We start from the raw sequence: 26031 nt of genomic DNA on the forward strand, positions 1-26031 counted from the left end.
TACATCAATAAGGCAGAAAGCCAAGAGAGTAATTGGAGGAAATGCAAACTGACAATTCATGCAAAGTATACTGGACACCAAATCCATAGATTTCCACTGCCGAGCGTATCAGAGTGCAGCAACATACAAGATCAGAAACTTGATCCTCAGAAGAAATAATGGTCAGAAAACAAGTGAACTGAAGTAGAACTGGAGTAAGAAATGTGACCCTTGTTGTGACAGCTGCAGTAGGTGAAGCAAAGATTTTTACAAATGTTAAACAATGTTGTTTAAACTTTCCTGTGACCTCATGTACCCTCCTATTGATGATTTCTTTAAAGCTCTTCATGTTTACTTCAGTATTGTTTAAACTTATGAAATGAAACCGTTTCTCCTCGTGACCAGGATGGCCTGGTTACTAATATAAGAATTTCCACAGCAAGATTGTGAATCCAGTTGTGGATCATGACTTCACCAGTAGTGTTGTGCCCTTCTCATATAATATAAAGGCTTGTTAGAACACACTTGTGTGACAAACACAACTAAAACACACTTTAAACAATTGACCCCATTTTCCCTCTCTGGAGAGGACTGTTAAATGGGCTATACTAATAATATTCTGATATATTATATGAAAAGTAACACTATATAGATGAATACCTCAGCTACAGATACAATTTGTCCTATTTATGGCATAAAAATATATAGAAAGAAGGTCAATTATCTCTCAGAAGTCAAATTAAAAGACACTAAAATAAAACTGTATTTTTCTAAAACTCTTGACACAGACCTAGAAACATTAGTGCAACATACAATCATTCTGTGCCACTCATCATCCAAAAGTAACCTCTGCCATTTGAAGAACGAAAAAAAAAAAAAAAAAAAAAAAAAGCATCTTTACAACTTCCATGAGATGCAGTAAATTGTGCTTTTATGGGTAATGTGCCCATTAAAGAGTAAAAGCAATCGGAGACGTCAAGACAAATGACAGCTTTTGAGTGCCATCTGCAATCTCGGGCTTCACAAACTCAATTATTCATCATGCATTTATGAAGTCCGCTGAGACTGCGCTGTCATTCCTGTTCAAACTAATGGGGGAAAGCAACATAAAGGGACAAGCTCTTTGAGATGACAATGGCCGATGGCTCGATGTGTTTATGCTGCCACCTGCTGCAGAATAACCACACCACATATGATTAGGATTTGAAAGTCACAACTAATGGTTCTTAATTGCTCCAAGACAAAACAAATGTTGGAAACGATTATAATGAATACAGGGAAGCTTTTATTCTTCAAAATACTGATTTCGACATCCATATCAATATGATATAACAGCAATTGTTTGATTCTTCTGAATCTAGTGAAATAATGAAGTTGAGATTTCTCTGACAGTTTGTCTGTAGTATTTCCTACCTATAGTTACAAACGCTCATCAGAAAATAAGACTCAAATTTACTATTCGTAACACATTTGCTCAAAATAAGATTTTTTGTTCAGAGTCAATATTAAACAGAAAACCAGAATCAGAGCGGCTGTGGGTTGACCAGGATCACGTTCTCACCCCGGATGAAAAGCTGGTTGACGTGGCGCGTACGGACCATGCCGTACCTCTGGGAGCCTTTCTTCTGTGCTGCCTCTGGAGCCTGGGCCTCCTGTGAGGCGCGTTGATCCTGTTTGGTTTCATCAGCATCTGATGGCGTGGACTCTGGCTTGCTGGATCCACTGCCGCTAGCAGGGTGAGAAGAGCCACTTGTCTGTGTAGATCTGGGAGTTTTGTGCTTCTTTGCCGATTTGTCACCTTCTGAGCTATCCTGGAGCTTTAACTTGTCAAAAAGCTGCACAAACATTTCAGTCACATTAATATTTGTCGCTCAAACTTGAGCTTGAAGTTTTTTTTCAAGGCCTGTTTGACACCATTTGTAGTCTGCATTTTTTAAGCAATAGTCCTTCACTGCATTTACATTGTGTAGTTATCTCTCTACATAGTAGTTATTATAGTTACTGGATAGGTTCGCTATTCCTGTGCTGGATTCAAATTACGCATTTATGCATGCATACATAGCACATGATGTAAGTATGCCACCCATAATACTATTTTAAATTGCATCATTGTATCAGCTTCACTGTCTACTGTTCACTCTAACAGTATAAGAAAAATTACCACAGCTGTTCATCTAAAATGTGCCTACAAAACAATACCTGTGTCTTTAATCTGCAGATCAATTTAAAGAACTGAAGGAACTAATGGAAGAAGAAGAAGAAGAAGAAGAAGAAGAAGAAGGGGCAGGCATGGTATGAATGAAAAGCTGCAGAATCAACTAGGAGTGAAATCTTAAAGATCTTAATTACACTGCTCAAAAAAATAAAGGGAACACAAAATCATTCCAATGTAAGTCAAAGATGCCAGGAGACGTAGGAGGACAACAACCCAGCAGCAGGACCACTATCTGCTCTTTGTGCAAGGAGGAACAGGAATAGCACTGCTAGAGCCCTACAAAATGACCTCCAAGCAGGCCACTAACGCGCATCTTCCTGCTCAAACTGTCAGAAACAGACACCATGAGTGGTATGAGGGCCCGACATTCACAAGTGGGGCCCCAACACCGTGCAGGCCTATTGGCATTTGCCAGAGAACAACAGGATTGGCAGATTCGCCATGCTCGCCCTGTGCTCTTCACAGATGAGAGCAGGTTAACACTGAGTCTGGAGACGCAGTAGAGAACGTTCTGCTGCCTGCAACATCCTCCAGCAGGACCTGTTGGGCGGTGGGTCAGTGAGGGTCTCAGGGAGGCATTTCCTCAGCCTCATTCTGAATTGTCTTGAGGTATTTCCGCAGAAATCGGCCTGTGATCTGACTTTTACGCTTTTATTTTGAGTAGGATTTTGAATCCAGACCTCCACTGGATAGTGATATTGATTTCCATTGATCATTCTTATGTTATTTTGTTCTCAACACATTTCACTATTTAATGAATAAAGATTTTTAATGGAAGATTGCATTCATCGAGATATAGGTTGTGTAGTCTTGTAGTGTTCCCTTTATTTTTTTGAGCAGTGTATTACTGGGCAGGAAACAATCATCTAAACTAGTACATACCCGTGTGATGGTGAGGGCTTTCTCATGGTACAGCGCCTGACCCAGCAGAGGTTCTCTGTACGTCTCATCTACGTCCACCATTGCCTGACAAAGAAAAATAAAACAAAGTCATTAGATTAAATTTTCTGGTGGCTGTTTGTGTCAAACCAGGAGCTGTACAATGGAAAAGCAGCATTAGGAAATCACTCACCATGTTCCAGAATTTGTCGAAAGCCACAACGAAGCCAGAGCACACTCCCCTGAGTCCCTTAAAAGTCCTGATGTGAACTTTGACCCTTATCCTCTCCTCAACACATCGGAACAGCTCACCCATAGGACTGCCTTTACACACTGAGGGCACACGACAGACGGGTTACACGACCGCTTAGACAAGAGCGACGTTACAGAAGGAATTCACTTGAAACACAGACACATGACAAACAGTCAACAGTCAACAGGTCCAACTGAATGTTAGGTGTAAAGAGAGGTTTTAGAGCTCCAGCTCCAGCTAAGAGTTTAGAGGTCAAAGAGACAAAGGTCATGATGCTGGCAGCTGCACTGATGTAACGTGGTAGTAGAAGAAGAAGTAGTAGTAATATCAGCAGTAGCAGTAGTATTAATAGTAGCAGCAGTAGCAGTAATAGTAATAGTAGTAGCAGTAGCAGTAGTAGTAGTAGTATGAGCAGCAGTAGTATTATTATTATTATTATTAGTAGTAGTAGTAGTAGTAGTAGTAGTATGAGCAGCAGTAGTATTAGTAGTAGTAGTAGTAGTAGTATGAGCAGCAGCAGCAGTAGTAGTAGTAGTAGTAGTAGTAGTAGTAGTAGTAGTAGTATGAGCAGCAGCAGCAGTAGTAGTAGTAGTAGTAGTAGTAGTAGTAGTAGTAGTATGAGCAGCAGTAGTAGTAGTAGTAGTAGTAGTAGTAGTATGAGCAGCAGTAGTAGTAGTAGTAGTAGTAGTATGAGCAGCAGTAGTATTATTATTATTATTAGTAGTAGTAGTAGTAGTAGTAGTAGTAGTATGAGCAGCAGTAGTATTAGTAGTAGTAGTAGTAGTAGTATGAGCAGCAGCAGCAGTAGTAGTAGTAGTAGTATTAGTAGTAGTAGTAGTAGTAGTATGAGCAGCAGCAGCAGTAGTAGTAGTAGTAGTAGTAGTAGTAGTAGTAGTATGAGCAGCAGTAGTAGTAGTAGTAGTAGTAGTAGTATGAGCAGCAGTAGTATTAGTCGTAGTAGTAGTAGTAGTGAGCAGCAGTAGTATTAGTCGTAGTAGTAGTAGTAGTAGTAGTAGTAGTATGAGCAGCAGTAGTATGAGCAGCAGTAGTATTAGTAGTAGTAGTAGTAGTAGTAGTAGTAGTAGTAGTAGTAGTAGTAGTATTAGTAGTAGTAGTAGTAGTAGTAGTAGCAGCAGTAGTAGTAGTAGTAGTAGTAGTAGTAGTAGTAGTAGTATGAGCAGCAGCAGTAGTAGTAGTAGTAGTAGTAGTAGTAGCAGTAGTAGTAGCAGTAGTAGTAGTAGTAGTAGCAGTAGTAGTAGCAGTAGTATTGAACCTACAGGACATCCTCGTCAGGACATTTTTCACCGGTCTCTGTCTCCTCCTCCTCCTCCCGCTGCTCTCCCCCTCCTCTGCTTCTGGCACCGGGTTTTTCACCATGAGCCTCTTCAGCCTCTCGATACGCTCCGGGTCCGCCACCCCTCTGGTCGCCTTCAGCCGTCTCTTCTCCACATTCTCCGGCTTGGCTCGGCCCCGGCCGCCCTTCAGGAAGCTCTCGTACTCGGAGACGTTGTTAAAACATTTGATGTTTGGAAAAGGAAGCGTCACAGTCGGAGAGTACAGGGCCTTAAGAGGGTCAAACTTATCCGAGCAGACGTCTAGTTTGTCTGCGTCGTCGTCCCCACCTTCACCGCAGGCCTCCGGTTCGTGCTCCGGTGCTTCTTTCGCCTCCGTCCCGGCTGGTTTAGCACTTTTCCTCTCGCTCTCCTCCATGTTTGAAACAGCCGCAGACAGGAGCCCACGGTGAAGCGAGGGATGCCGGGAAAATTATACCCATCTGTGGAGGTCTCACTCTGTCCGCTATCTCAAGAAACACCGAACATAACACAAACTACTGAAACATTACAGATGGGAAACTGTTATTTTGTGTGGGTCCTAAAACGTGACTTTTCTTCCAGGAAATAATTGCAAATGAACTATAATGTTTGCACGATGTGTTTGATTGTAATCGCCTAATGTTACCCCACGATGGCGCTAAAACATAAAGCTAGATTATGTTTTTCTGTGAAACTCTGCTTATTAAAGGATCCCACGCTGCTCCGCAGCACAGAAATTACATTCATATATCACGATAATTTGTAAAGCGATACAGCAAATAATTGGCTAACAAATATCAGCTTATTTTTGTTTGTTGGTTAATGTTTGGTCGGGTTTTGCTCCGGAACCTTTGTCCGTTGTGTTACCGGAACCTCTACGACCGTAATCGTTGACGGACTGTACACAAGCCAACGTGAGTGTTTTGAGCGTATAACTGCTTTAGAATAACGTTATGTACTTTTTTGATGATTACATTTTATACTGCTTAATTAGTGTTGAAGTTTGTGTAATAAAGTTAGATATTAAATATTTGTAAATTATTTTTTTTACAGAGGTAGGAAAAATACTGCTGATTGTTCTTGCAGAGGATGCTAAGTGCTAACTCTAATGTTCAAAATAGATCATTTAACATTAATTATACTTTAAAAATACCCGCGATGAGCTGGTTCTCATTGTAATTCTTCCTGGGAATGTGCTTACTTCTGTATATACAGTATGTTTGCTAATTGCTTTTCAGCCTCAGCAGCATCCTCATGCTGGTCGGAAAGTCCTGCACATTTGGTCGACGTGTCAGGTGTTTCCTTGTCAAACCTTTGGAGAGGTGTCTTTTTACCAGCACCGGCAGCATGGCAAAAAGCAAGTTTGAGTATGTCCGCAATTTCGAAACGGATGACACTTGTCTACGAAACTGCTACATCGTTGTGAGACTGGATGGCCGAAACTTCCACAAGTCAGCTTCCTTTTCAGACTTCACACTTGTCATTATCTCACACAGTGATGCTGCAAAATAATAGATTGATACGGGTTTTGAAATCATTCTTATTGCTGCTATTTGTTTGTCTTTGTATTTTGTGGTTAGGTTTGCAGAACAGCACAAGTTTACAAAGCCCAATGACAACAGAGCCTTGGGCCTGATGACCCGGAGTGCTCGCTCTGTCATTGAGGAGCTAGAGGATATTGTTATCGCTTATGGTCAAAGTGATGAGTTCAGTTTTGTTTTCAAGCGGACTTCTACCTGGTTTAAGAGGAGAGCCAGGTATGGAGAGTTTGGCAGCTTAAGAACATTGCTGTTCACACTGTTACATAATGTCTCACTTCATTTCTCCATCTTTCCCCTCTGCCAGTAAGCTCATGACTCACGTGGCCTCCCAGTTCTCCTCCTCATTTGTATTTTACTGGAAGGAGTATTTTGGTGAACAGCCCCTTCTGTACCCACCAGGCTTTGATGGACGTGTGGTCCTGTATCCTAGCAACCGCAACCTTATAGACTACCTCAGCTGGAGGCAAGCAGATTGTAAGTAAATACAAAACATTAATTTTGGATAATGTTTTTAATTAACGTGACCAAAAATGAAATATAAAACAAACTGCATTCATGTGTTTATGGTTTTCAGGTCACATTAATAATTTGTACAACACAGTATTTTGGACACTAGTGCAAAAGGGAGGACTCACCACAGTCCAGGCAGAGGATCGCTTAAAGGTAAGAGTGAAACACATAATGATAACAACGGCTTCTCTGTACTAGTTACCATGTACAAAAGTACAGTATGATCAGTTAAGACGCCGTCATTATTATTAGTCACATTTCTTCTGTCAGCTGTTGGTTAGAGGGGAGTTACCACCCTCTACTGGGAAAATTAGGCAGGAAAAACCTCAGAGACAACTTGATCTGTCCTGGTGATGATATTACTGTACTCATCTCTCAGGAAATGTCAAGGAAATTATTTAATTTATTTAAGAAAACAGTTTATGACATCTATTGAAAAATACACACAACACTTTGTCAGTTTTAAACATATAAAAAGACTTTATGAATGAATGGAAAAAGTGGAAAACTATTTAAAGCAATTTAAAAACGTGCACTGTGTACTTGAGTTGTGCCGTCATTGTTTCATTATTTGTCACTGTCATCACATTTAATTGTGGTTGAAGATGAGCTCATGCAGTTGTGGTTTATACCTGGAAATAAGTTCACAGTATTTATATAGAAATGTATAAGAAAAAACATTAAACCAGCAGAGTGTAAAACATCTTTCTACAGAACATCAGCTCTTTAACTATTTCTGGCAGCTGCTGCCAACTCACGCAACTGTTCAGTCATCCTCCAGTGGTCAGTGAGGGAAAATCCAATGATGTGATGACACCTGACGAGTTGTAGAAATGGTCATTGTGGGTGCATGTTTTGCCAACGCGAGTCCTTCACAGCCTGTCAAAACTGTGTTCTTCTTAGATCATATCCTTGAAACAAACATTTCTTTGAAAAAAATAAAAACAAAAACTGCTGACCAAACCAGAAGATGACAAAGACAGACCTACTGCAAGCCCATAGCATAAGTGGATTTCCTATTTCAAACAACAAGACAAATAGTGGTGTAGTTGTGTGTTTAGAGTGGATTATGAGATTACTTAAAGAACGAGTACTCTGCATGTCCCTTGATTTACTGTAATATTTATTCATATATATCTGTTTTGTTTTTGCCCTTTCAGGGAACATTAGCTGCAGATAAAAATGAGATCCTGTTCTCAGAATTCGACATCAACTATAATAATGAGTCTGCCCTTCACAGGAAGGGCACCACTCTCATCTGGGAAAAGGTGAGCTGGTTTGACGCATTTGAGTCTGAACAGTTATTTCAGTGAAATTCACTTGAATACTCCTCTTCCGTACTAGTTACTACTGTTACCATGTACAAGAAATTGCTACTGCTATTTATAGAGAATTTCTGTCTGTTTCTGTTGAAGTGCTTTCAGACAGGCATTACTTCTGTTTATTTGGTAAATGTCAGCAGAAAACATGGAGGAATAGTTTTGTGCTCTTTGTTGCCCTTTGCAGGTTTCAGGTGTTAGTTAAGAAACCAAGTCAACATTTTCGGTTGGCGTTTAGGAAGCTTTTTGAATGTGCTTTAATGATACTGCTATTCCTAAATATAACAATAAAGTTGTCTTAATATTTCAGTCAAAGTTTCATCATCACCACTTTGAAAGTGTTCCTGAATGCATCAACTCATCCTGGCTCGTGCTGTGTTGACAAATGCCAGCTATGTACAGTAGCCTCACAAAAATGAAAGATGACAAAGTGTTCACTATGTAGAATTACATATCTCAAGCAACTATGAAAAACAACTATGTGTAAAACCAACTAGTTGTAGTTTTACAGAGGATTATGTGCTGGAGGATATCATGGTCAATTTCAATGACTTCATATTCTCCGGTGCTTCACAGACAACTATGAAGCAGACACATAGAGGGTAAATCCCAAAAATGCTAATCAGGATTCTCATTTGTTTTATTTAGCGGGACGAAACTGTCACTAAACGCATGAAGCGCCCAAATGAGGAGGAGAAAGACGTGGTTGTTACCCGTAGCAGGAGGAAGGTGGAGGCCTACCACTGTGACATTATTGGAGACCAGTTTTGGGAGGAGCACCCAGACATCCTGGAGGACGACAACTGCTAACAGTTCCTCTGCTGCTTTGTGCTGAACTGACTCTGGCCAGAACTGTTAGGATGGACTCATACAAGCAGTAACTCTAGAGGGACAGCCACAGCTGGCTTATTGACTAGTGCAGATGAATGACTACATGTCAAAAGCATACTAAGAACATTTTCTAAAACTGAAGCCTTTTCATTATTGAATTTGTACGATTACTCTCTCACAGCTGGGACATGTCCTTTCTTTGATATATTAAACCTCTTTTATGAGAAGTTCACTTACAATAGGAGAATCCTGATTTCTTCCGGATACTGAAAGAGAAGCACATAATTATACACTGCCTTTCCAAAAGAAAAGTCACCACCTGGATTTAACTAAGCAAATAGATAAGAGCCTCCCACTGGATAATTCCTGAATGGATGATTATGTTTCAGCTGCCAACAAGTTATTTAACTGATGCAGTGAGTAGCTTCTCATTTCTTAAACAACCATGTCAGAAGACACATCCTGTGGTTGTTGAAAAGATGTTGATCTGTTTGAGAATGGTCACATTATTTGCATAAATCAAGCAAAGAAAGCATCAAAGGAGATTGATGAAAACACTAAAACTGGGTTAAGATCGAGTCCAATGCATTATTAAAAAATAGAAGGATAGTGGGGAACCATAGCCTTCGAAGAAGTAATGGGTCGGAAAAGAATCTGGAATGATCGCGATCGGCAATCACTTAAACTTTAACTTTTGAAATCAAAACATAAAAAAACAACAGATCTCACTGCTATGTTTATTAGTGAAAGTAAAACATTTCCACAAGCGCAATGTAAAGGGAACTCAAGGGATTGGAACTAAACAGCTGTGTAGCCTTAAGAAAACCACTTGTCAGTGAGGCTAATTGGAAAGAAAAGACTTCAATTTGGAGAGATTGGACTCTGGAGCAATGAAAGAAGGCCATGTGGTCTGATGAGTCCAGATTTACCTTGTTCCAGAGTGATGGGTGCATCAGCTGATGATGTGATGTACCCATCATGCCTAGTGCCTACTGTACAAGCCTGTAGGGGGCAGTGCTATGATCTGGGGTTGCTGCAGTTGGTCAGGTCTAGGTTTAGTACCATTATTTGCCCAAAGAATGAGGTCAGCTGACGACCTGAATGTTGTGAATGACCAGATTATTCCATCAATGGATTTTTTTCTTCCCTGACAACAATGCCAGAATTCATTGGGCTCAAATACTGAAATAGTGGTTCAGGGAGCATGACTTATCATTTTCACACATGGACTGGCCACCACAGAGTCCAGACCTGAACCCCTTTGAGAATCTTTAAGAAGAGAAGACTTTTTCTCCCATCATTCATACAAGATCTTAGTGAAAAATGTATGCAAGTCTGGACATGAATAAGTGCTGTGACATTGCAGAAGCTTATCTTTTTTTGGACGGGCAGTGTATAATCTTGTGTAGTAGCAGGCTGTGAGGACATGAGCACCCACTCCTCTTTAGCCTAGTGTAGTGCATCAAGTTGCTTTTCCAAAAATATACCCATATTTGATATCATGAATGGGATTTAGGAAGCTGGCATCACTTGATCTTTCCACATGTTTAAAGGCCAACTTCACGGTTTTCCAGCTTGTTTGCCATGGTTATAGTTCAGAGATGAAATGTATCTGTGTGTATCTGTAGCATGTTTTTATAGCTCAGTAAGAAGGATGTTCATACTAATGTTGGAAACGTTGGAATCCTACTAGACTTACTAGTATATCTTATCCACCTTGTAAAGCTAAGTGGAGAATAAGTCTTTTAGCAATTAGACACATGAATACTACGACCATGCAAGCTATTAATAATTCAAGAAGTCTATCTGCAAAGTGTTCAATGTCTCTTCCAGTTAATAGCAAGAAAAAGCACATCTGAGGTAGAAAAAGCAGACTAAAGCAGAAGCCAGTACTTTGGCAGTAACGTGCGGCCTCGACTTGCAGCCAGGACACCATTTAGAGATGTGAATAGATTCACCGGCCTGCACTGTCATCAGCGCTAAGAATACCTCACACACCCTGTGCACACTCTATCCTTCTGACATGTGCTCTGTGGCATATTTATCATCACACTTATAAATGACCTGCACAGTATGAATGGCTGCTCGAAGAGGGCTACTGTATTTTTAATGTAGCAGGTTTGGTTGGTGTCGGGTATTACTGCAGTATTTTGGATTTAGTGACCTTGTTGGAAGCATGTAGATACAGTACTTTATGTAACCACCATTCAACACGTGAATTCTCTCTTGAAATCAGCTTAATTCACAGACGAGGTGTCTGACAAATACATTATATACATACAAATACATTATTGTATGCTCAGAGCTGGTCACTTGGGTCACTGCCAAACTCAACACATACAATGACTTGACATATGGTCGTCTTCTGAAGACGAGAAGAAATCCTAGAAACCAGAGCGTGTGGAGGCAAGCGTGCAGTTATTTAAAGATGGCATGTGTTTATATGCAGGGTCTAAACTCAAGGCCACTGGGCATTTGGTGTGAAAACATACTGAGGAAATAGTTTTTTTTAAATTTTCACTCTGTAGTTTCAAGCAACCCGATCAGAAAACAATTTCCTTAAGTGTCAGAGATGTGCAGATTTCTGATAGCAACAGTTTGTTAAAAAATAGCACACACACAGAAGTGTTGCTGACATGTCCATGTTGGGTCATTTCAGTCATTACCAAGTTTTTACTGTTGCGAAAACAAGGAGTCCAACGTGTGTCTGCATGTTATGTGGAAATTCTCAAATAATGGACATGCATGGCTTAAATCATTTAATGCAATCAAAGAACAGGAAGCAGGATCCAGGAGACAACAGTAGATCCACCCAAAATGCTTCAATTCATATTTTTCAAACGCGAGAACGTGTCTGACTCTCACAATAGGACAATAAAAAGTTTAAATGCAGCATAAAACATGCTTATTATAGAATATTTCGCATGCATGATCCAACTGTTAATCCGAGCTGAGGATATTGGCTCACTAATTCGTGCATCTATCGGGGGGGGGGGGGGGAGTGGTTCAGAAGAGGAGAAGAGACGCGCGTCCGAAAGCATCTCATTCAGACGAGCAGCAGCTGCCTATCGCGATGTCTTGCCGACGCCTTCCGATGTGATCTGATGGGAATCTGCACAACAGTTTGCTGCACATTTATGTCTCCGTTCAGCTAATTCATTTGGAGCCATTTTTTCGGTTAGAATGCGCCCAGGAGCGCGTCCTCCTCCTCCTCCTCCTCCTCCTCCTCTCGACGCCGTGCGGTCCTCGCTGTGCCTCTGCCTCCTCGTTCTCCTCCCCAGCGCTCAGGCTGCTCTGTCTGCAAGCGGTGTTTACCACGGTGAGTGGGATTGTTTCTCCTGAGCTGTGGCAGGAATTGGATGTTTCAGTGTATTCCAACAGTTGCATCGCGTCTGCGTCGCGCAGGGATGGAGTTCAAAATCCACCCCGGCCGCCAGCGTTTGTTGAACACGCATGATGTGAATTAAGTGTTGTGCCTTTTGTTTAAAAATGTCTGTAGTCAAACAGTTTGTCAGGGTTTCCCCCCCCCGCTCTGTTTTTCATCAGGATTAAATGAGCAGGGCTCATTGAAGAGCATCCTTGAGCATGTGCAGAGTTATGAGGTTACTTATCCCATATGGCTGTATCCTCACCGACACAGAAGGTCTGCCAACAAAGAGGTGAGTCAATCTGTCTCTCTCTGCGTGACCAAAACAATGATTAAAAAACACCCTGACACTATTACATCTTGGTATTTTTCAACAGAGAGCAGCTGTATCAAGGCCAAACATTTTTTCCTGAACATAGTTTTTTTTTTTATTCTTGAATTGTTTAGTGAACCCCCTGCTCCCCATGTGTGTGTTTTTCCTTTGCAGCATCCAGCAGAGGCCCAGGTTCTGATCTCAGCCGAGGGTCAGGAGCTCAACCTGCACCTGGAGAAAAACGAGTGAGTGGGTTCCTAAGAATAAAGTGCACTGCTTTGTTTTTACGCAGTAGGAGCAGAGGCGTTACTGTAAAGTAATGATAGTGACATACTTTAATAAAACATCTGGCAACCTTTGGTGCAGTTTATAGTAGTGATGCTTGTTGGGATACGTAATCACAATGTTGGCCCACACGATCTTTAAACATTCACAGACATCTCGGTTAGCACTGTTTATTAGATCAGATGTCAAATATGTGACCTTAAATGGACACATTTAAGGTCAACGCCCGTGTGGGTGTAGAGATGGGGGATGATGGTTCTGGACGACACAGGGTCGACACTCGATCTGTGTGCCTGGGGGCAAACAGGAAATAAGATTGTCCTTCTGCACCTAACGGTTTGTAATCTGATGGAGCCGGTTCCTGTCCAGCAACAATGGGATGGTGATAGGAAGGAAGCAGAGTATCTCGCCCATTTAATGGACAGTGGAATCGCTGGCTGGTAGAGAAATGGTGTCAGTGGTGACAGGCGAGCTGTGGTTTATGGCTTTTGTCTTTGAGCCCTCACACAAGTGGAATGGAAAGCTTTTATGAGCATTAGACATTATGTCAGATTTTACCATCTAATGTGAACTCTCACTGTCATTCATTCAATCTCAGGCATACACATTAACAAGCCATGACTCCGCTGTGTCTGGCTGACCATCCCCTGGGGGATTTACCTCTCTGCTCTCCCTACACAGCAGGTGGTCAGTTCGTTTCTCCTTCTGGGCAAGGAAGGAAAACACACACACACACACAGACACTCACCATGTGTGTGGTTCAGATAGGGGATAGCAGACAGTTTGAGACAGATTTGCGATGTTAGAAAGTCAGAGAGAAGTGATGCAAAGTGATAAAAGAGTTTTCTAATAGAGGAAGTGCAGTGAGAATTTTATTCACTCAAAAAAATAGCATTTTGAAACCGTTTTTGGGCAACTGTTTCCTAGAACAGGAAAGCTGTGAATATTTCACATCGTTACTTCTGCTGCAAGAGTGAGATGAGATATTTACTCATCATAATATTTAAAGATATTAGAGGTTGCAGCTTTTTTCTTAGTCAAGGGGCATATCTGCCGAAAAGCTAAACCACAGACCGGCAGGCCTTTATTTAGTCTGTCGTTGAACACTGGCCCTCTGAGGAAGACAGCATACAAAAGTGTCTGTGAAGATCAATGTCTAACTTTGGAGATAAGCCAGAGAAAGTGCTGCCAGTGTCCGTCTCTGTGTCCTGGCAACTCCCTTATGACCTCATTGCCCCTGCAACTGACAGTCAGCATCTATCGGAGAAATCAAACTAGCTCTGTTATGATGATGTCCTTATGTTGTCTTTATGTTTAGACCATAGCAAGAATCTCCATCTCTTCTAGATCCACTATGTTGTTTTAATTCAAGTCCACCTCGTCTTCCCTTCACTTAATGTGTCACACAGTCAAAGCATGGACAGAACAGGGCTGTGAATTAGGACTCCAACTGGCCGGAGTCCTGGATCTGTCCATTTATAGCCTCCCTGGTCATGTTTGGTGCATTAATCTCCTTTTTGTTCATATGTGTGTTTATCAGTGTGGGTGTCTTTGTCTTCCTGCCAGAGCTTTTACCTTAATGAAAGGCTGTGGTGTGCCCGTAGACGTTTGATTTGGTTAACAGCCAGGCGGGGGCTATACTGTGCTGACTCAGATTTCAGGAAAAGGCTTTTAAAAACAGAGAGGAGGAAAAGGAGTGTGTAAGAAAGTAGGTGATGGAGCAGGGGACAGGGGTTGAACTGAGAAAAGACATGGAAAGAGGAGCATAGAGACAGCAAGGGTGTGTGTCTGTTTCACATACGACTGTGCTCTGCGCTCGTCTGTTTAACAGCCTTCCTGCACTCCGTTAAGTGCACGAACCTGAATTAAGCGATCCGTTGTGAAATGTAGTGCACAGTAAAGCTCATCCTCCCCTCTTCTCCCTTCTCATCCTCACCTCATATGTCTTCTCCTGTCCTGCCTAAAAACAAGCACCCCCGTTCTTCACCTCATCTGATGTTCCCCAGGGCTCTAGTGCAAATATACATCTCCCACGCAGCGACTGTGGCCACACGCACACAGGCAACTAACACACATACAGTTGTACACACACACAGAACCCCAAAAGAACACAAAGAAGACTTAAAGCACAGACCCGATGGTCTAGAAAGCAGAGGGCAAGGGATGCATTTGCTTGTCCTTGTTTCACTTTTGTCTATGTTTAGTCTCACAGTAGTGTGTGCTGAGATGTCTAAAGCTAGGACTCACTGTATCAACTCACTGTCAGCTTGTATGTTGGGGCAATACTCACACCACAGAACAGTGGCCTCCCTGTGCCATAAAAGCCTCTCAATCATCTATTGCTGAGTGGTACTTCGACTTTGCGTCAGTCTGCTCCCTCCCTTTGCTGTGATGTCATCTGATACTATGAGAGAATGCGACCCACTGACCCTTATGCGTTACCCCACGTCCTCTACTCCTTGCTATTCCCCCCTCCCTTCACTGTCTCCCAAGTACATTAGCATTAATCCCTCACCCCTCCTTCCTTCTTGAGCCTGAACCAAGCCTTTGTCTCAGCCTCACTTGCGGACGATCCTGATTCAGCCAGTATTTCTCTGCTCAATCACAGCATCTGTCTGAATTCTGGGTGAGATCCAAATTCTGCCAGTGCTCCATCAGTGCCAAAGAGGTTTTCGCCATCTCGATTTGAAAGCTGTCACAGCATTTACAAGAATGTAATTGGGCATAATTGTTTGGGATATTCCAAGAGTGTTGGTGCAGGGTTTTATTAACTGTTTGACTTGAGGTTTGAAAATGTAATTAACATACAGTCCCTGGGTTTTTTGTTACTAGGCTTCTGCTACCCATCGTCATCCCAGGTAACAGTGGTTTAATGGACATAATTCTCCTAATTAAAGAAAGTAAAAATGCCAAACATTTGTTGGTTCCACCTTCTAAAATTGTCTTTGCCAAATGTGGCAGGGAGATGAATATGTTTTGGTGTAGACTTGTTGGCCGTTGGTTTAGAGGCACTGCAATCACAAAACAAGAAATCTGAAGATACGACGTTGGCCCCTCAGAGATTGTGCACTCTGCAGAAGCATAGATTTTTCTCGTTTTCAAAAACCTACTTAACGTTCATACTACACAAACAGCGTAGTGTAATGCTGTTTTCGACTACACCCAGTTTCGGAATGAATACAGAAGATGGAAGAGTGTTTTAGTTCAGAGGACAGAGATGAGTCAAACTGAGAAAGGACCGTTTGATCACACCTACAAGTTGTTTAGTGTGGCTGATGTGGTTCTCTGTAATCCAGGTTATAGGAGCATCGTTTCACCTTTATAGTGTAAATGTACGGACCTTTGATTCAACTAATGCCTGTGTCATTATGAATTTAGTAGCCATGACCAATATTTAGTAACATATAGTTTTAGTAATGATGAACATTAGATACCTTCAAATATCCTTTAGTTGTCATCTATGACTTGTTAATTATGTTGTGCATATACAGAGGTGGAGAAATTATCTGGTAGTGTTCCATGAAAAAAGAGCTATTGTGATAGATTGAAACTGACAAAAGCACCATTATAAAAGATTATAAATAATTTGATTATAGTGGTATTTCAAATTGAATGTCCTCTCTAATTACCACCACACAAAATCTTGTTTAAACAACAACAGCAGTCACTGTTTGGTGTCATCATGTGCACCGCAATAAACATACAGTGAGGCCAAAGTATTTAATCCCCTGCTGATTTTGTACATTTAGCCACTGACAAAGAAATGATCAGTGTATAATTTAAATGGTAGGTTAATTTTAACAGAGGCTAGAAAAACAAAATTTTAATGAGACATGGACAAAGAGAGACAAGCTGAAATTTAAGGTACGTTAGTGCCTAACTGAACCATTGGTCATTGTTTCAGTGACATTGGGTTTCAAGGAGGACTCTATTGATGGAAAACATTAAAATACAGCATGTAACTTGCTAAATGTTTACTCTGTACGCAGCTGATGAACTTCATGAATGTGAAGGAGAGAAAGAGTTATTGTCGGTGTCCTCATGGAAGAAGGGATGGTCCTTCCTGTATGATCTCTGCTGACAGAGAGTGCATGATGAGAGTATCTGTGGAGCCACAGAAGCAGGGAAACTAAAGGAAGGACAGATATAAGTGAGGTTAGAGGGTCAACACACAACACAGCAGGGTTGTCCCATTGAGGATGACATCAGCCGGATACAATACTACTGAGCAATCGTTTTTAAGCCTTCTCTTCGTCGGCTTGTGTGTGTGTGTGTGTGCTCACACACAGTCCCCCAACCACAGAGTGGAAAACTGTTAAAGGATGTAGCAGACGGTTTCTGTCTCTGACTTGCTTTAGGGCTGATTGCATCAATAGGCTGTCATTGTTTGAAGTGACTTCTCTCCTCTGGGGCATCTGATGGGAGGACAAAAGAAAAATCCCCATCTTCCTTTCATTTGTCTTCATCATGCTTCAAAAGGACCAGTTGGGAAGTGGGAAATAGTAAATGCACAATTGTGCTCTTTTGCTGACGGATGAGAAAATCAATACCCCACCCTTGACTGTCCACTAAATATGGAGCTACAGCCAGCAGGCAGTTAGCTTAGCATACAAATTGGAAACAAGGGTAAAGCTCTAACCCGGTCCCGTCACAGTAACAAGATCTACCTAACAGTACCAATAATACTGAGTTGTGTAGTCAGTGGGCAATCTGAAAGGTAGTCATGCATCCACTGTTTATATCAGCATTGTTTATTCTGCAGCTTCATTCCACTGCAGCTACAGTGGGTTTGATGACTCTGAGGTAGACTGTGGGAGAATGGAGGAGAGGAGAGGAAACCAGCTGTGAAGCGGACAGAGTTTATGAATGAAAACAGGAAGAAAGGATTGAGACAGTAAAACAAGCATCTGCCTGAGGTGTAAATATTGGGCTGACACAAGTTTGACAGAAAGAGCCAGAGTCCAAAAACACCCGCTTACTTACATACACACAGATGGCAAGTATGAGGAATGTTTCTCTGAATACGTGCACAGTTCCCTGATTTATTAGCCTCTCTTGTGCAGTCGGTATTTTATGTCAATGGAGAAAGCTCATTGGGGAAAGGATTTTATTAGATCCGCACCACTTTTTCACATTCTTCTTTGGATTTGAGAGAATCTTTGTCTGAATCTTTAAACCCGTCTGGTTTTGTGTCTCTGTCACCATGAATGATTTATAAGCTGTGAGCTGCTGGAGAGAATTGGTCTTCTTCCATCTCTTCTGTTTCCTGCAGCTTTTGCTCAATAGATACACTGCCTGTCCAAAAAAAAAAAGTCACACACCCTAATATTTTGTTGGACCGCCCTTACCTTTGATTCAGCACACGTTCACCGTGGCATCGTTTCAATAAGCTTCAGCAATTTTCAGAAAACATGTATTCCCGTCCAGAGTTGCATTCATTTTTTGCCTAGATCTTTTATTAATGATGGGAGAGTCAGACCACTGCACAAGATCTTCTCCAGCACATCCCAAAGATTCTCAGTGGGGTTGAATGTCTCATACTACATTTATTTATTCTTGCAAAGTGCCTCAGAGTTTGTGTTGTGACTGTCTCCAGACAGCTGTTGGCTCCTGGATATAAGGAAATTTGGTACACCCCTGATGGAGCCCGCAAGTCCTCCACACCTGCCAACACTGTGAGTCTGTGAGGCAGTTTGAAACTAGAAAACATCAATACAGCTGATCATATCGAATGGTATATTGGCAATTGATGCTTAAGCGCTGAGTTAGAGTTGCTCTTATCTTCTAGGAAAACTGTTTCTACCACGGGGAGGTTCTGGGCATTGAAGGTTCCAGTGTGGCTCTCAGCACTTGCTCAGGACTCAGGTAAGTAAAAGTCTACTGCAGGCTTTTCTGGTCATTTATGAAATAATCAGTGAGTTTTAAGCAGAGCCTGCAGTTTGTTGTCAAACTACGATTGCATAGATAAAGAGCCAGGAAACAGTTGTGTGCAGCGTCCTGTGTAGTGTAGTAGGTTAGTAGGTCACTGGCTCAAGAGTTTGTTCACTGAGTGCAGCTCAGTGTGGAGACTGCGTGCGATTTCTCCTCATATGGCTTCATAGCAGCGGAGACTTCCTGCTGGAGACACTCAGAGAGGAGAGAGCAGCAACAAAGAAGGAACAGCGAGCATAGACAGAAATTGGAGCCACATGTGTCTCTTGGCAGGTTCATTGTTCTACATCTGGAGGATGAGTGGATTAATGTCTTTTTACTAATGTGGATTCTTTGGAGAAAGGCAAACTCAGCAAAGAGAGACACTGACGTGTGGGCGTCTTGACATTTCCAGATGTCTCTTACAGCTGCTTTACCTCCTGCTCTGTGAACTCTTGATTGTTTGTGTGGAGTCGTCTGCACTCATGAGTGGTTTTGCGACGAAGCCAGAGGATTGTGTATTACCCTGTGTGATCTTCATTTATATACACTAATAAATCACCGAAGGCAGTTTTAATAGTTTTCCCCTATTTTCAGATTGAGAATATAACTAATAATTACTGTTGGAAAATGCGTATAATCAGATATTTTAATTTTATCAGGACATAGTTTATTATTTGCAGTGTTAGAAATGCCATAGAATACATGTTTTTTGGAGTGTGCCACAATATGTGAATAGAAAGACAGCAACATCGACATTGACTGAGGTTCAGCGGAGGGACCAACAACAGTGCCTTGTTTCCCCAGGGGCCTAATTTCCCTGAACACAAGTGTCAACTACCTGATAGAGCCCCTCCCTGTCTCCACGGATGTGCAGCAGCATGTCGTGTTCAGAGCCGAGAGTCTCAAACTACCCAAAGGTAGCTGCCTTCATCATCATGGCAACAAGGACTACAAGGAGGGCCTTAACGACTTCATCCACGGCATCGTTTCCCCACAGAGGGTGAGTTCACACAGGACCAACAGCAATCAGCCGCCTGATATTGTGTACTTTTTACACGAGCATGGCATTACGGTCGCCACTTATTCTGTACTGAACTGTGCTGCTTCCATTTCCAGGGGAAAAGAGACCTGAGCCAGAACATGAAGTATGTAGAGCTGCTGATAGTGGCAGACAAGGCTGAGGTGAGGACACAGTTGTGGATTTACTCGTATCTCAGCAACAACTTAGTTATATCTTTTCATGTGGGAGTAGAGGTTGTAGCTGTTTGTTTTGTAGAGTCAGCTATAATAAGCACAATGGAATATCATGAGAAATTGGTAACACTGCTCTATTTTAGTAGCATTTGTATGGTTATAGGAATAAATATGTTTCAGACTCAGTATGGTATAGACTCACCACAAACCCTATAAAGAGAAGACTAAAATTAAAGGTCAAAAGTCCCTTTGAGGCTAGTAGGTTTGATATTAATAAATAATTTGTGTGGGCATGTCTGTTTCAACAATGTCTTCTGCAGTTTGAGAAACATGGGAGCAATCTTACTAAGACCAAATTGAAGCTACTGGAAGCTGCTAACTTGGTTGACAAGGTAATTTCCGATGTGAAACAAGAAACTCACAGATTCTCATATTTGTCACAGCTATGTTCAGTAATGACTGTCACAATTCTGTGGCTGTGAATGGTTCCTGTGTCTGTTCACACTTGCAGTACTACAAGCCTTTGAGCATTCGTGTGGCATTAATCGGTCTGGAGGTGTGGACCAATCAGGACATGATCAGCGTGTCAGATAACCCGCACAGCACACTGGCGGCATTCCTGTCCTGGAGAAGCAAACAGCTTAGTGCACTTCCCAACGACAACGCTCAGCTCGTCACGTTAGTGTCTCTCACTCTCTCTCTCTTCTCATTTATGGTCTCCTTTAAGGCTTCTGTCCCATGCAACAGATCCTCGTTGACATAATTATTAACACCAGGTGTAACCCAGTGGGCCATTGTCCAGTTAGAGCTAGTTAGCAGTGGCATTTCTTTGTCTCCAGGGGGAGGTCGTTCCTGGGCACCACCATCGGGCTGGCACCTCTCAAAGCCATGTGCTCCGACTACCAGTCTGGAGGCGTGAACACGGTGAGAGACAGAAGTTTAAACAAACATCAGTCCACTTCATGTACAGTACATGTCAGACCTTTGTCCAATGTAAATCAAGATGTTCTGCCCATCAGGAACATGTTGTCATCATGATGTCAGACAGTGAAAATAACAACACTGATGTTAAAGGTGCTTCTTCTCTTCAATAGGACCACTCAGAGTCCGCTGTTGGTGTGGCTGCCACCATGGCACACGAGATGGGCCACAACTTCGGCATGAACCATGACATTGCAGGCTGCTGCCAGGCGAAAGCAGACGATGGAGGCTGCATCATGGCTGCTGCTACTGGGTACGGTACACAATTTACTAACACAACACTTATTTTGTTATTAAGCTGATGAAATAAAAATAAAAACATGGGATTCCAAATTTAGTTTGAACCTCAAAGTACTGTAGGACTATTTACTGTATTTCTGCTTTTTCCATGGCGCAGGGACCCGTTTCCACGTGTGTTTAATAGTTGTAACCAGAAGGAGCTGAAGAGTTACCTAAGCTCTGGAGGAGGGAAGTGTCTCTTCAACTTGCCAAACACCAAAGTGATGTATGGAGGGGGTCACTGCGGCAATGGTTACCTGGAAGAGGGAGAAGAATGTGACTGTGGAGGAGAAGAGGTCAGTGTTGTTACATGTCTCTGGACTTTTTTTATTTTGAATGTTTTTTTCCAGGATTCACAGCTATTTATTTTTTTGTAGGAGTGCACCAGTCCCTGCTGTAATGCCAAAAACTGCACTTTAAAAGCCGGAGCTGAGTGTGGCCAAGGTGTCTGCTGTGAAAACTGCAAGGTACTAACACCGGAGTCTGAGCCCTGTTAGTAAAGGGGAACAAAGAAAGCTGTACTCCATGAAGAATGCATCCCCTGGGATAATTCCTGCTGTTAGATAAACTCTGTAGCTCTTGGTTTATAGCTCTAATTTTTTTTATTATTGTTCTTGTCTCCTTGTCTCCTCTTGATCTGTGTAGTTGAAGAGCCCTGGTGTGCTGTGCCGTGCTCCCTCAGGATCATGTGACTTGCCGGAGTACTGTGATGGGAAGACTGAATCTTGTCCCTCTAACTACTATTTGGTGGATGGTACGCCGTGTTCAGCCGGACATGCCTACTGTTACACTGGCATGTGTTTGACCCTGGAGCAGCAGTGTCGGTCTCTGTGGGGACACGGTGGGTGAATTGGATTCTTAAAATATTACAGTCTTAATAAGATTTTCCAGAAATATAGATCATGAAATATGTGTGAATGACATTTTATATATTTAAGAAACGATCTGAAAAAGATTCTTAGGAAACATTTTGAACATCAAATCATTTTACATTTTACAACACTTTAACGTTCTGTGTGGGTTGAAGCAATAGAGACTGTTGGATAGAGTTAGAGATGAGCCCTCAGTGGGTCACAGGAGGTGAGACTGTTTTTGGACAGTGTCCATATTCACTTTGTGACAGAGCCTCCCTGGAGAACCTTTGTAGTACCACAAAAGCCACACAGAACAGTAAGAGATGCCATCTGGCCTCCATCAGGTGGTCGTATAACACACCGCTCATGTATTTGTGTGTGTGCATGTGTGCAGTATTTATATGTGTCTGTGCATTGTTTTTGTTCCAAACGCAGATGGCCGCCTGGCCCCTGACCTGTGTTTTACGGAAGTAAACAAAGCCGGGGACATGTACGGAAACTGTGGCAAAGATTCTCTTGGGCAATACAGGAGCTGTAAGGAAAGGTGAAGATGAAATAATTCAGCATCATTTTGGTTGAAGTGGGGTAAAAAAAAAAAAAAGACTTTAACATGTTGTGGCTCTTTCAAAATCATGATGTCAGTTTTATCAATTGTTCCAGGGATGCTAAATGTGGTAAGATCCAGTGTTTAACTTCAGCCTCCAAGCCCATTGAAAACAACGCAGTTCGCATAGAAACCTCACTGACTGTGGGCCACAAGAAGATCCAGTGTATGGGAACACATGTGTACAAGAATGGGCAAGAAAAAGAGGGTGATACTTTGGACCCGGGCCTGGTCATGACGGGTACAAAGTGTGGTGATGACTCGGTGAGAGGCATGCATACATGAAGTTGTAGTAAAAGTAATTTACCGTTGCGACAGAGACCATACGTTATTATTATTTACTGTATTGTCAGAGAGCCAGCTTAAATTATTGTTTGTGAATTTTCATAAATCAAAACTGTACTACTCTGACTTTCTTCCTCGCAACTCCCCTTTTAACAGATTTGCTTTAATGGAGAATGCCGCAATGCATCTTTTCTCAGAGCTGACGAGTGCAGCGCCAAGTGCCACGGACATGGAGTAAGTTTTCATGAGTGGTGGAAGGATGATGACTTTTCTAGGAGCGTTGAGGAAGGTTTGGCCACTCGCCCACTATTATAGAAAATCGCAACTTTGGCTGCAGTACAAGAAGTATCTAGATTCTTTACAAAATTAAAAGTAGGTAACTTTTTGAAAATAGTGGAAATAAAGTATAATTTACAAAATTTACTCAAAGTTACCAAAGTAAAAGCACTCTTTCTACGACAAAGGTGCAAAGTACATTATTGTCCTCGTCAATGTATTAGAGTGGAAGTATAAAAAGCAAAAACTGGAAATCCAGTGTGTACGTTAGGTGCAGGTACTTCAAATTGCACCAATGTTTGATGATTATATTAACTTTAATGGGGAACATGCTTTCTCTTCAGCTGTGTAACAACAACCATAACTGCCACTGTGATTCGGGCTGGGCTCCTCCTTTTTGTAACCAGGGGGGGTCAGGTGGGAGTGTGGACAGTGGACCTGTCATCAGCCACAGTGAGAACCAGTTTGAAAGCACACGTATTCACAGTTTAAACCACGTCTTTGAAGTCGTGATGTTTTCTGACTCTCTTAACTTAATTTTCCAACAGGCACCCTCTTTCCAGTCCTGTTCCCGCTGGTTCTCTTTGTGGTTCTTGCTGCTGTCGGCCTGTTGTGCTACTACAAACACAAGTTCCGACGACTTAAATCTTCAGCTCCACCTCCAGTGCCAAAGTGTGTAGTCTTTTTCAGTCTGTAGTGTTGCATAGTAATAATGCAGTTTGAATAACAAGCCTGTACATCTGTTTCCCCCTGTGTTTTCATCCACAGTTGTCCAGTACCCACTGGGGACAAACCTATGAATGGCAACATTCACATCAGCGGACAAACCAACCCGACATTCCTGCTAATGAAACAGGAGTCAGGCCCCCTGGTAAAGAAGCCCACAACACCTCGTTCTATGTTGTTGTTTTTTTAGTAATAAAAAGCACTGAACTTCATTTTTTGTGTTCTTCCACAGGGGGCGCCCTCTCCTAACATGAGCCCGTCTTGCTCCGCCCGGTCGAGGAATGCTATCGTGCGTCCAGCTGTGAAGCCTCCTCCTGTGCCTGCATATCTGGTAGAGCAGAGGAAAGAGACACCTCAGCATCAAATCCAGCCTGTAGCTGTTCATCAGAAACAACACCCTCCTCAGGCTTACACTCCACCTACCCTAAAGCTGCCCAAGCAAAGACGAAACCAGGCTCCTCCGCCACCTTCAGGACCCCCGCCTTTACTTCCTCTGGAAAACAAAAGCCACCCACAGCCTTCATTTTTACCTAAAGCCCGACCAGACCCCCCACAGAGGCCTCCACCACCCTGCCCTATCAACAAACCATCAGTGGTGAATATGTTTTTTAGATGTTTTAAAGTAAAGCCGTGGGCATATTTCCATGATCTCAACGTGAATTTTTTTTTGTCATTTTAATGCAGCAACATCAAGTGAGAGACCTGCAGGTCACCACTGATGCCCATCAGAGAGGACAAATTGTTTTTGCTCAACCTACTGGGCAGAAAAAGGCAAACAGGTAATTCATTTAGTATTTTTAATCATTTCAATCTATGCAGACCCATTGTTAACTTCTTTTTTGTCTTCTTTTAGATTCTAAACTAAAACCTCAGGGAGATATGGGGGACCACCGCTTATGTCCAGTAATGGATTGCCTCAAACTTTTTTTTAGCAGCTGGCCAAGAAGATTTGGCACCTGGGTATAACATAAATACAACCCAATTCCAAAAAAACTGAGAAACTCTGTAAAGTCTCTGTATCCACAAGAGAACATAGAAACGCAACATACATTTAAACTAGGGAAATTGAATTAAATGAAATTGATGGGAGCAACATGTCTTCAAAAAGTTAAGACAGCACATGTTTATCATGAATCACTTACTATGAATCACTCATCTTGTGTGCAATGTCTCTGCACGTTTTTGCATTCGGTTTTCATGACGATTTTACACAGCATCTCATTTTTGCAATTGGGGTTGTACTTGACACACTTGATCTGTGGATTACAGGATACTTATACTGCTGTAAAAAGAGTTATTACAGTGAGTAATGAAACATATCACAATGACTATGTTTAAAGGCTAGTTAAGATTGAGGCATAACTTTTTAATGTTTTAATTAGCCCCACACGTCTGCTTCACCCACTTGAATTAATTTTTTTTTTTTTTTTTTTTTTTTTTTTGATTCCTTTCCCAGATGTTAATGGAAATGTGAACTTGTTGTGTGTGTGTGTGTGTGTGTGTGTGTGTGTGTGTCAGCAGCACTTTCCAAGGGGTATTTATTCACAAAGCAAAGAGAAATGAATGTTTACAGTGTAGCCTATGTACTAAACATGGTGTCTCTTAAAAACAAACCATGTTTTTTATATGTGAACAATAATAGGATTTTAACTGGACTAATGAGAACAAGTAAAACCCCTACATGCATGCTGTAAGTTTACGCTTATGATGGAAGGCGTGAGAGATTTTGTGCCTTCTGTTTTGTTTTGTTTTTTTTACTATTTTTATTTATTGTGGTTTTATATTCATGTTGCACTTTCAAGAGTTGTTTAGTGTCAGGTACTCACTCCCAAAAAAGGGACAAAGGTGACTATTTAAAGAAAAAAGATCTTTGAAAAGACCTTTCCAACCTTAAAGACGTCAGTATTTGATACCAAAAACGTTTAGGGTGATCACTTCAAGGTGATCGATCATGCAAATCAACCCTAACTTTTGTTTCTCCGTTGTGTCACTGACAGTCAGTGATGAAGTTGCCATTGTCCAAGGCAACATTTTAGCCATAATTTTGTTTACATTTCAGTATTTGCACCATCAATTTAATAATTTAGTGTGTTTGTCAAGAGAATCAGTGGGAG

At 41.8% G+C, this 26031-nt stretch overlaps 3 protein-coding genes across 4 annotated transcripts; 2 read left to right on the forward strand and 1 right to left on the reverse strand.

Annotated features, from left to right (window-relative positions):
- Positions 1 to 1259: 1259 nt before the first annotated feature.
- On the reverse strand, positions 1260 to 5183 carry lsm11 (LSM11, U7 small nuclear RNA associated). Its single transcript, XM_026358645.1, has 4 exons — positions 4604 to 5183; positions 3267 to 3406; positions 3077 to 3160; positions 1260 to 1814 (listed from the first exon to the last, which is right to left on the reverse strand). Exons 1-4 carry the CDS (start codon positions 5034 to 5036, stop codon positions 1503 to 1505), a joined length of 969 nt encoding a protein of 322 aa, XP_026214430.1. The 5' UTR covers positions 5037 to 5183; the 3' UTR covers positions 1260 to 1502.
- A 276-nt stretch (positions 5184 to 5459) lies between these two features.
- thg1l (tRNA-histidine guanylyltransferase 1-like) lies at positions 5460 to 9072 on the forward strand. 2 transcript variants are annotated; one of them, XM_026358646.1, is made up of 7 exons: positions 5460 to 5553; positions 5878 to 6090; positions 6220 to 6396; positions 6485 to 6654; positions 6755 to 6843; positions 7851 to 7958; positions 8658 to 9072. In XM_026358646.1, exons 2-7 carry the CDS (start codon positions 5894 to 5896, stop codon positions 8817 to 8819), a joined length of 903 nt encoding a protein of 300 aa, XP_026214431.1. In that variant the 5' UTR covers positions 5460 to 5553; positions 5878 to 5893; the 3' UTR covers positions 8820 to 9072. The 2 variants fall into 2 exon arrangements, with proteins under 2 accessions (XP_026214431.1, XP_026214432.1); XM_026358647.1 differs by lacking the exons at positions 5460 to 5553; positions 5878 to 6090 and having other exon boundaries at positions 6330 to 6396; positions 6580 to 6654.
- A 2764-nt stretch (positions 9073 to 11836) lies between these two features.
- On the forward strand, positions 11837 to 25342 carry adam19b (ADAM metallopeptidase domain 19b). The gene is made up of 23 exons (XM_026358140.1): positions 11837 to 12159; positions 12387 to 12499; positions 12695 to 12765; positions 18402 to 18480; positions 18594 to 18670; positions 19523 to 19718; positions 19835 to 19900; positions 20233 to 20304; positions 20424 to 20590; positions 20752 to 20836; positions 21007 to 21146; positions 21291 to 21468; positions 21550 to 21639; positions 21818 to 22013; positions 22462 to 22570; positions 22687 to 22894; positions 23072 to 23149; positions 23536 to 23644; positions 23740 to 23863; positions 23960 to 24062; positions 24150 to 24512; positions 24602 to 24696; positions 24771 to 25342. The coding sequence occupies exons 1-23, from the start codon at positions 12024 to 12026 to the stop codon at positions 24775 to 24777; spliced, it is 2862 nt and encodes a 953-aa protein (XP_026213925.1). The 5' UTR covers positions 11837 to 12023; the 3' UTR covers positions 24778 to 25342.
- Positions 25343 to 26031: the final 689 nt, after the last annotated feature.

The sequence above is a fragment of the Anabas testudineus genome, chromosome 10, assembly GCF_900324465.2.
Source record: "Anabas testudineus chromosome 10, fAnaTes1.2, whole genome shotgun sequence".
Taxonomy (NCBI): Eukaryota; Metazoa; Chordata; class Actinopteri; order Anabantiformes; family Anabantidae; genus Anabas; species Anabas testudineus.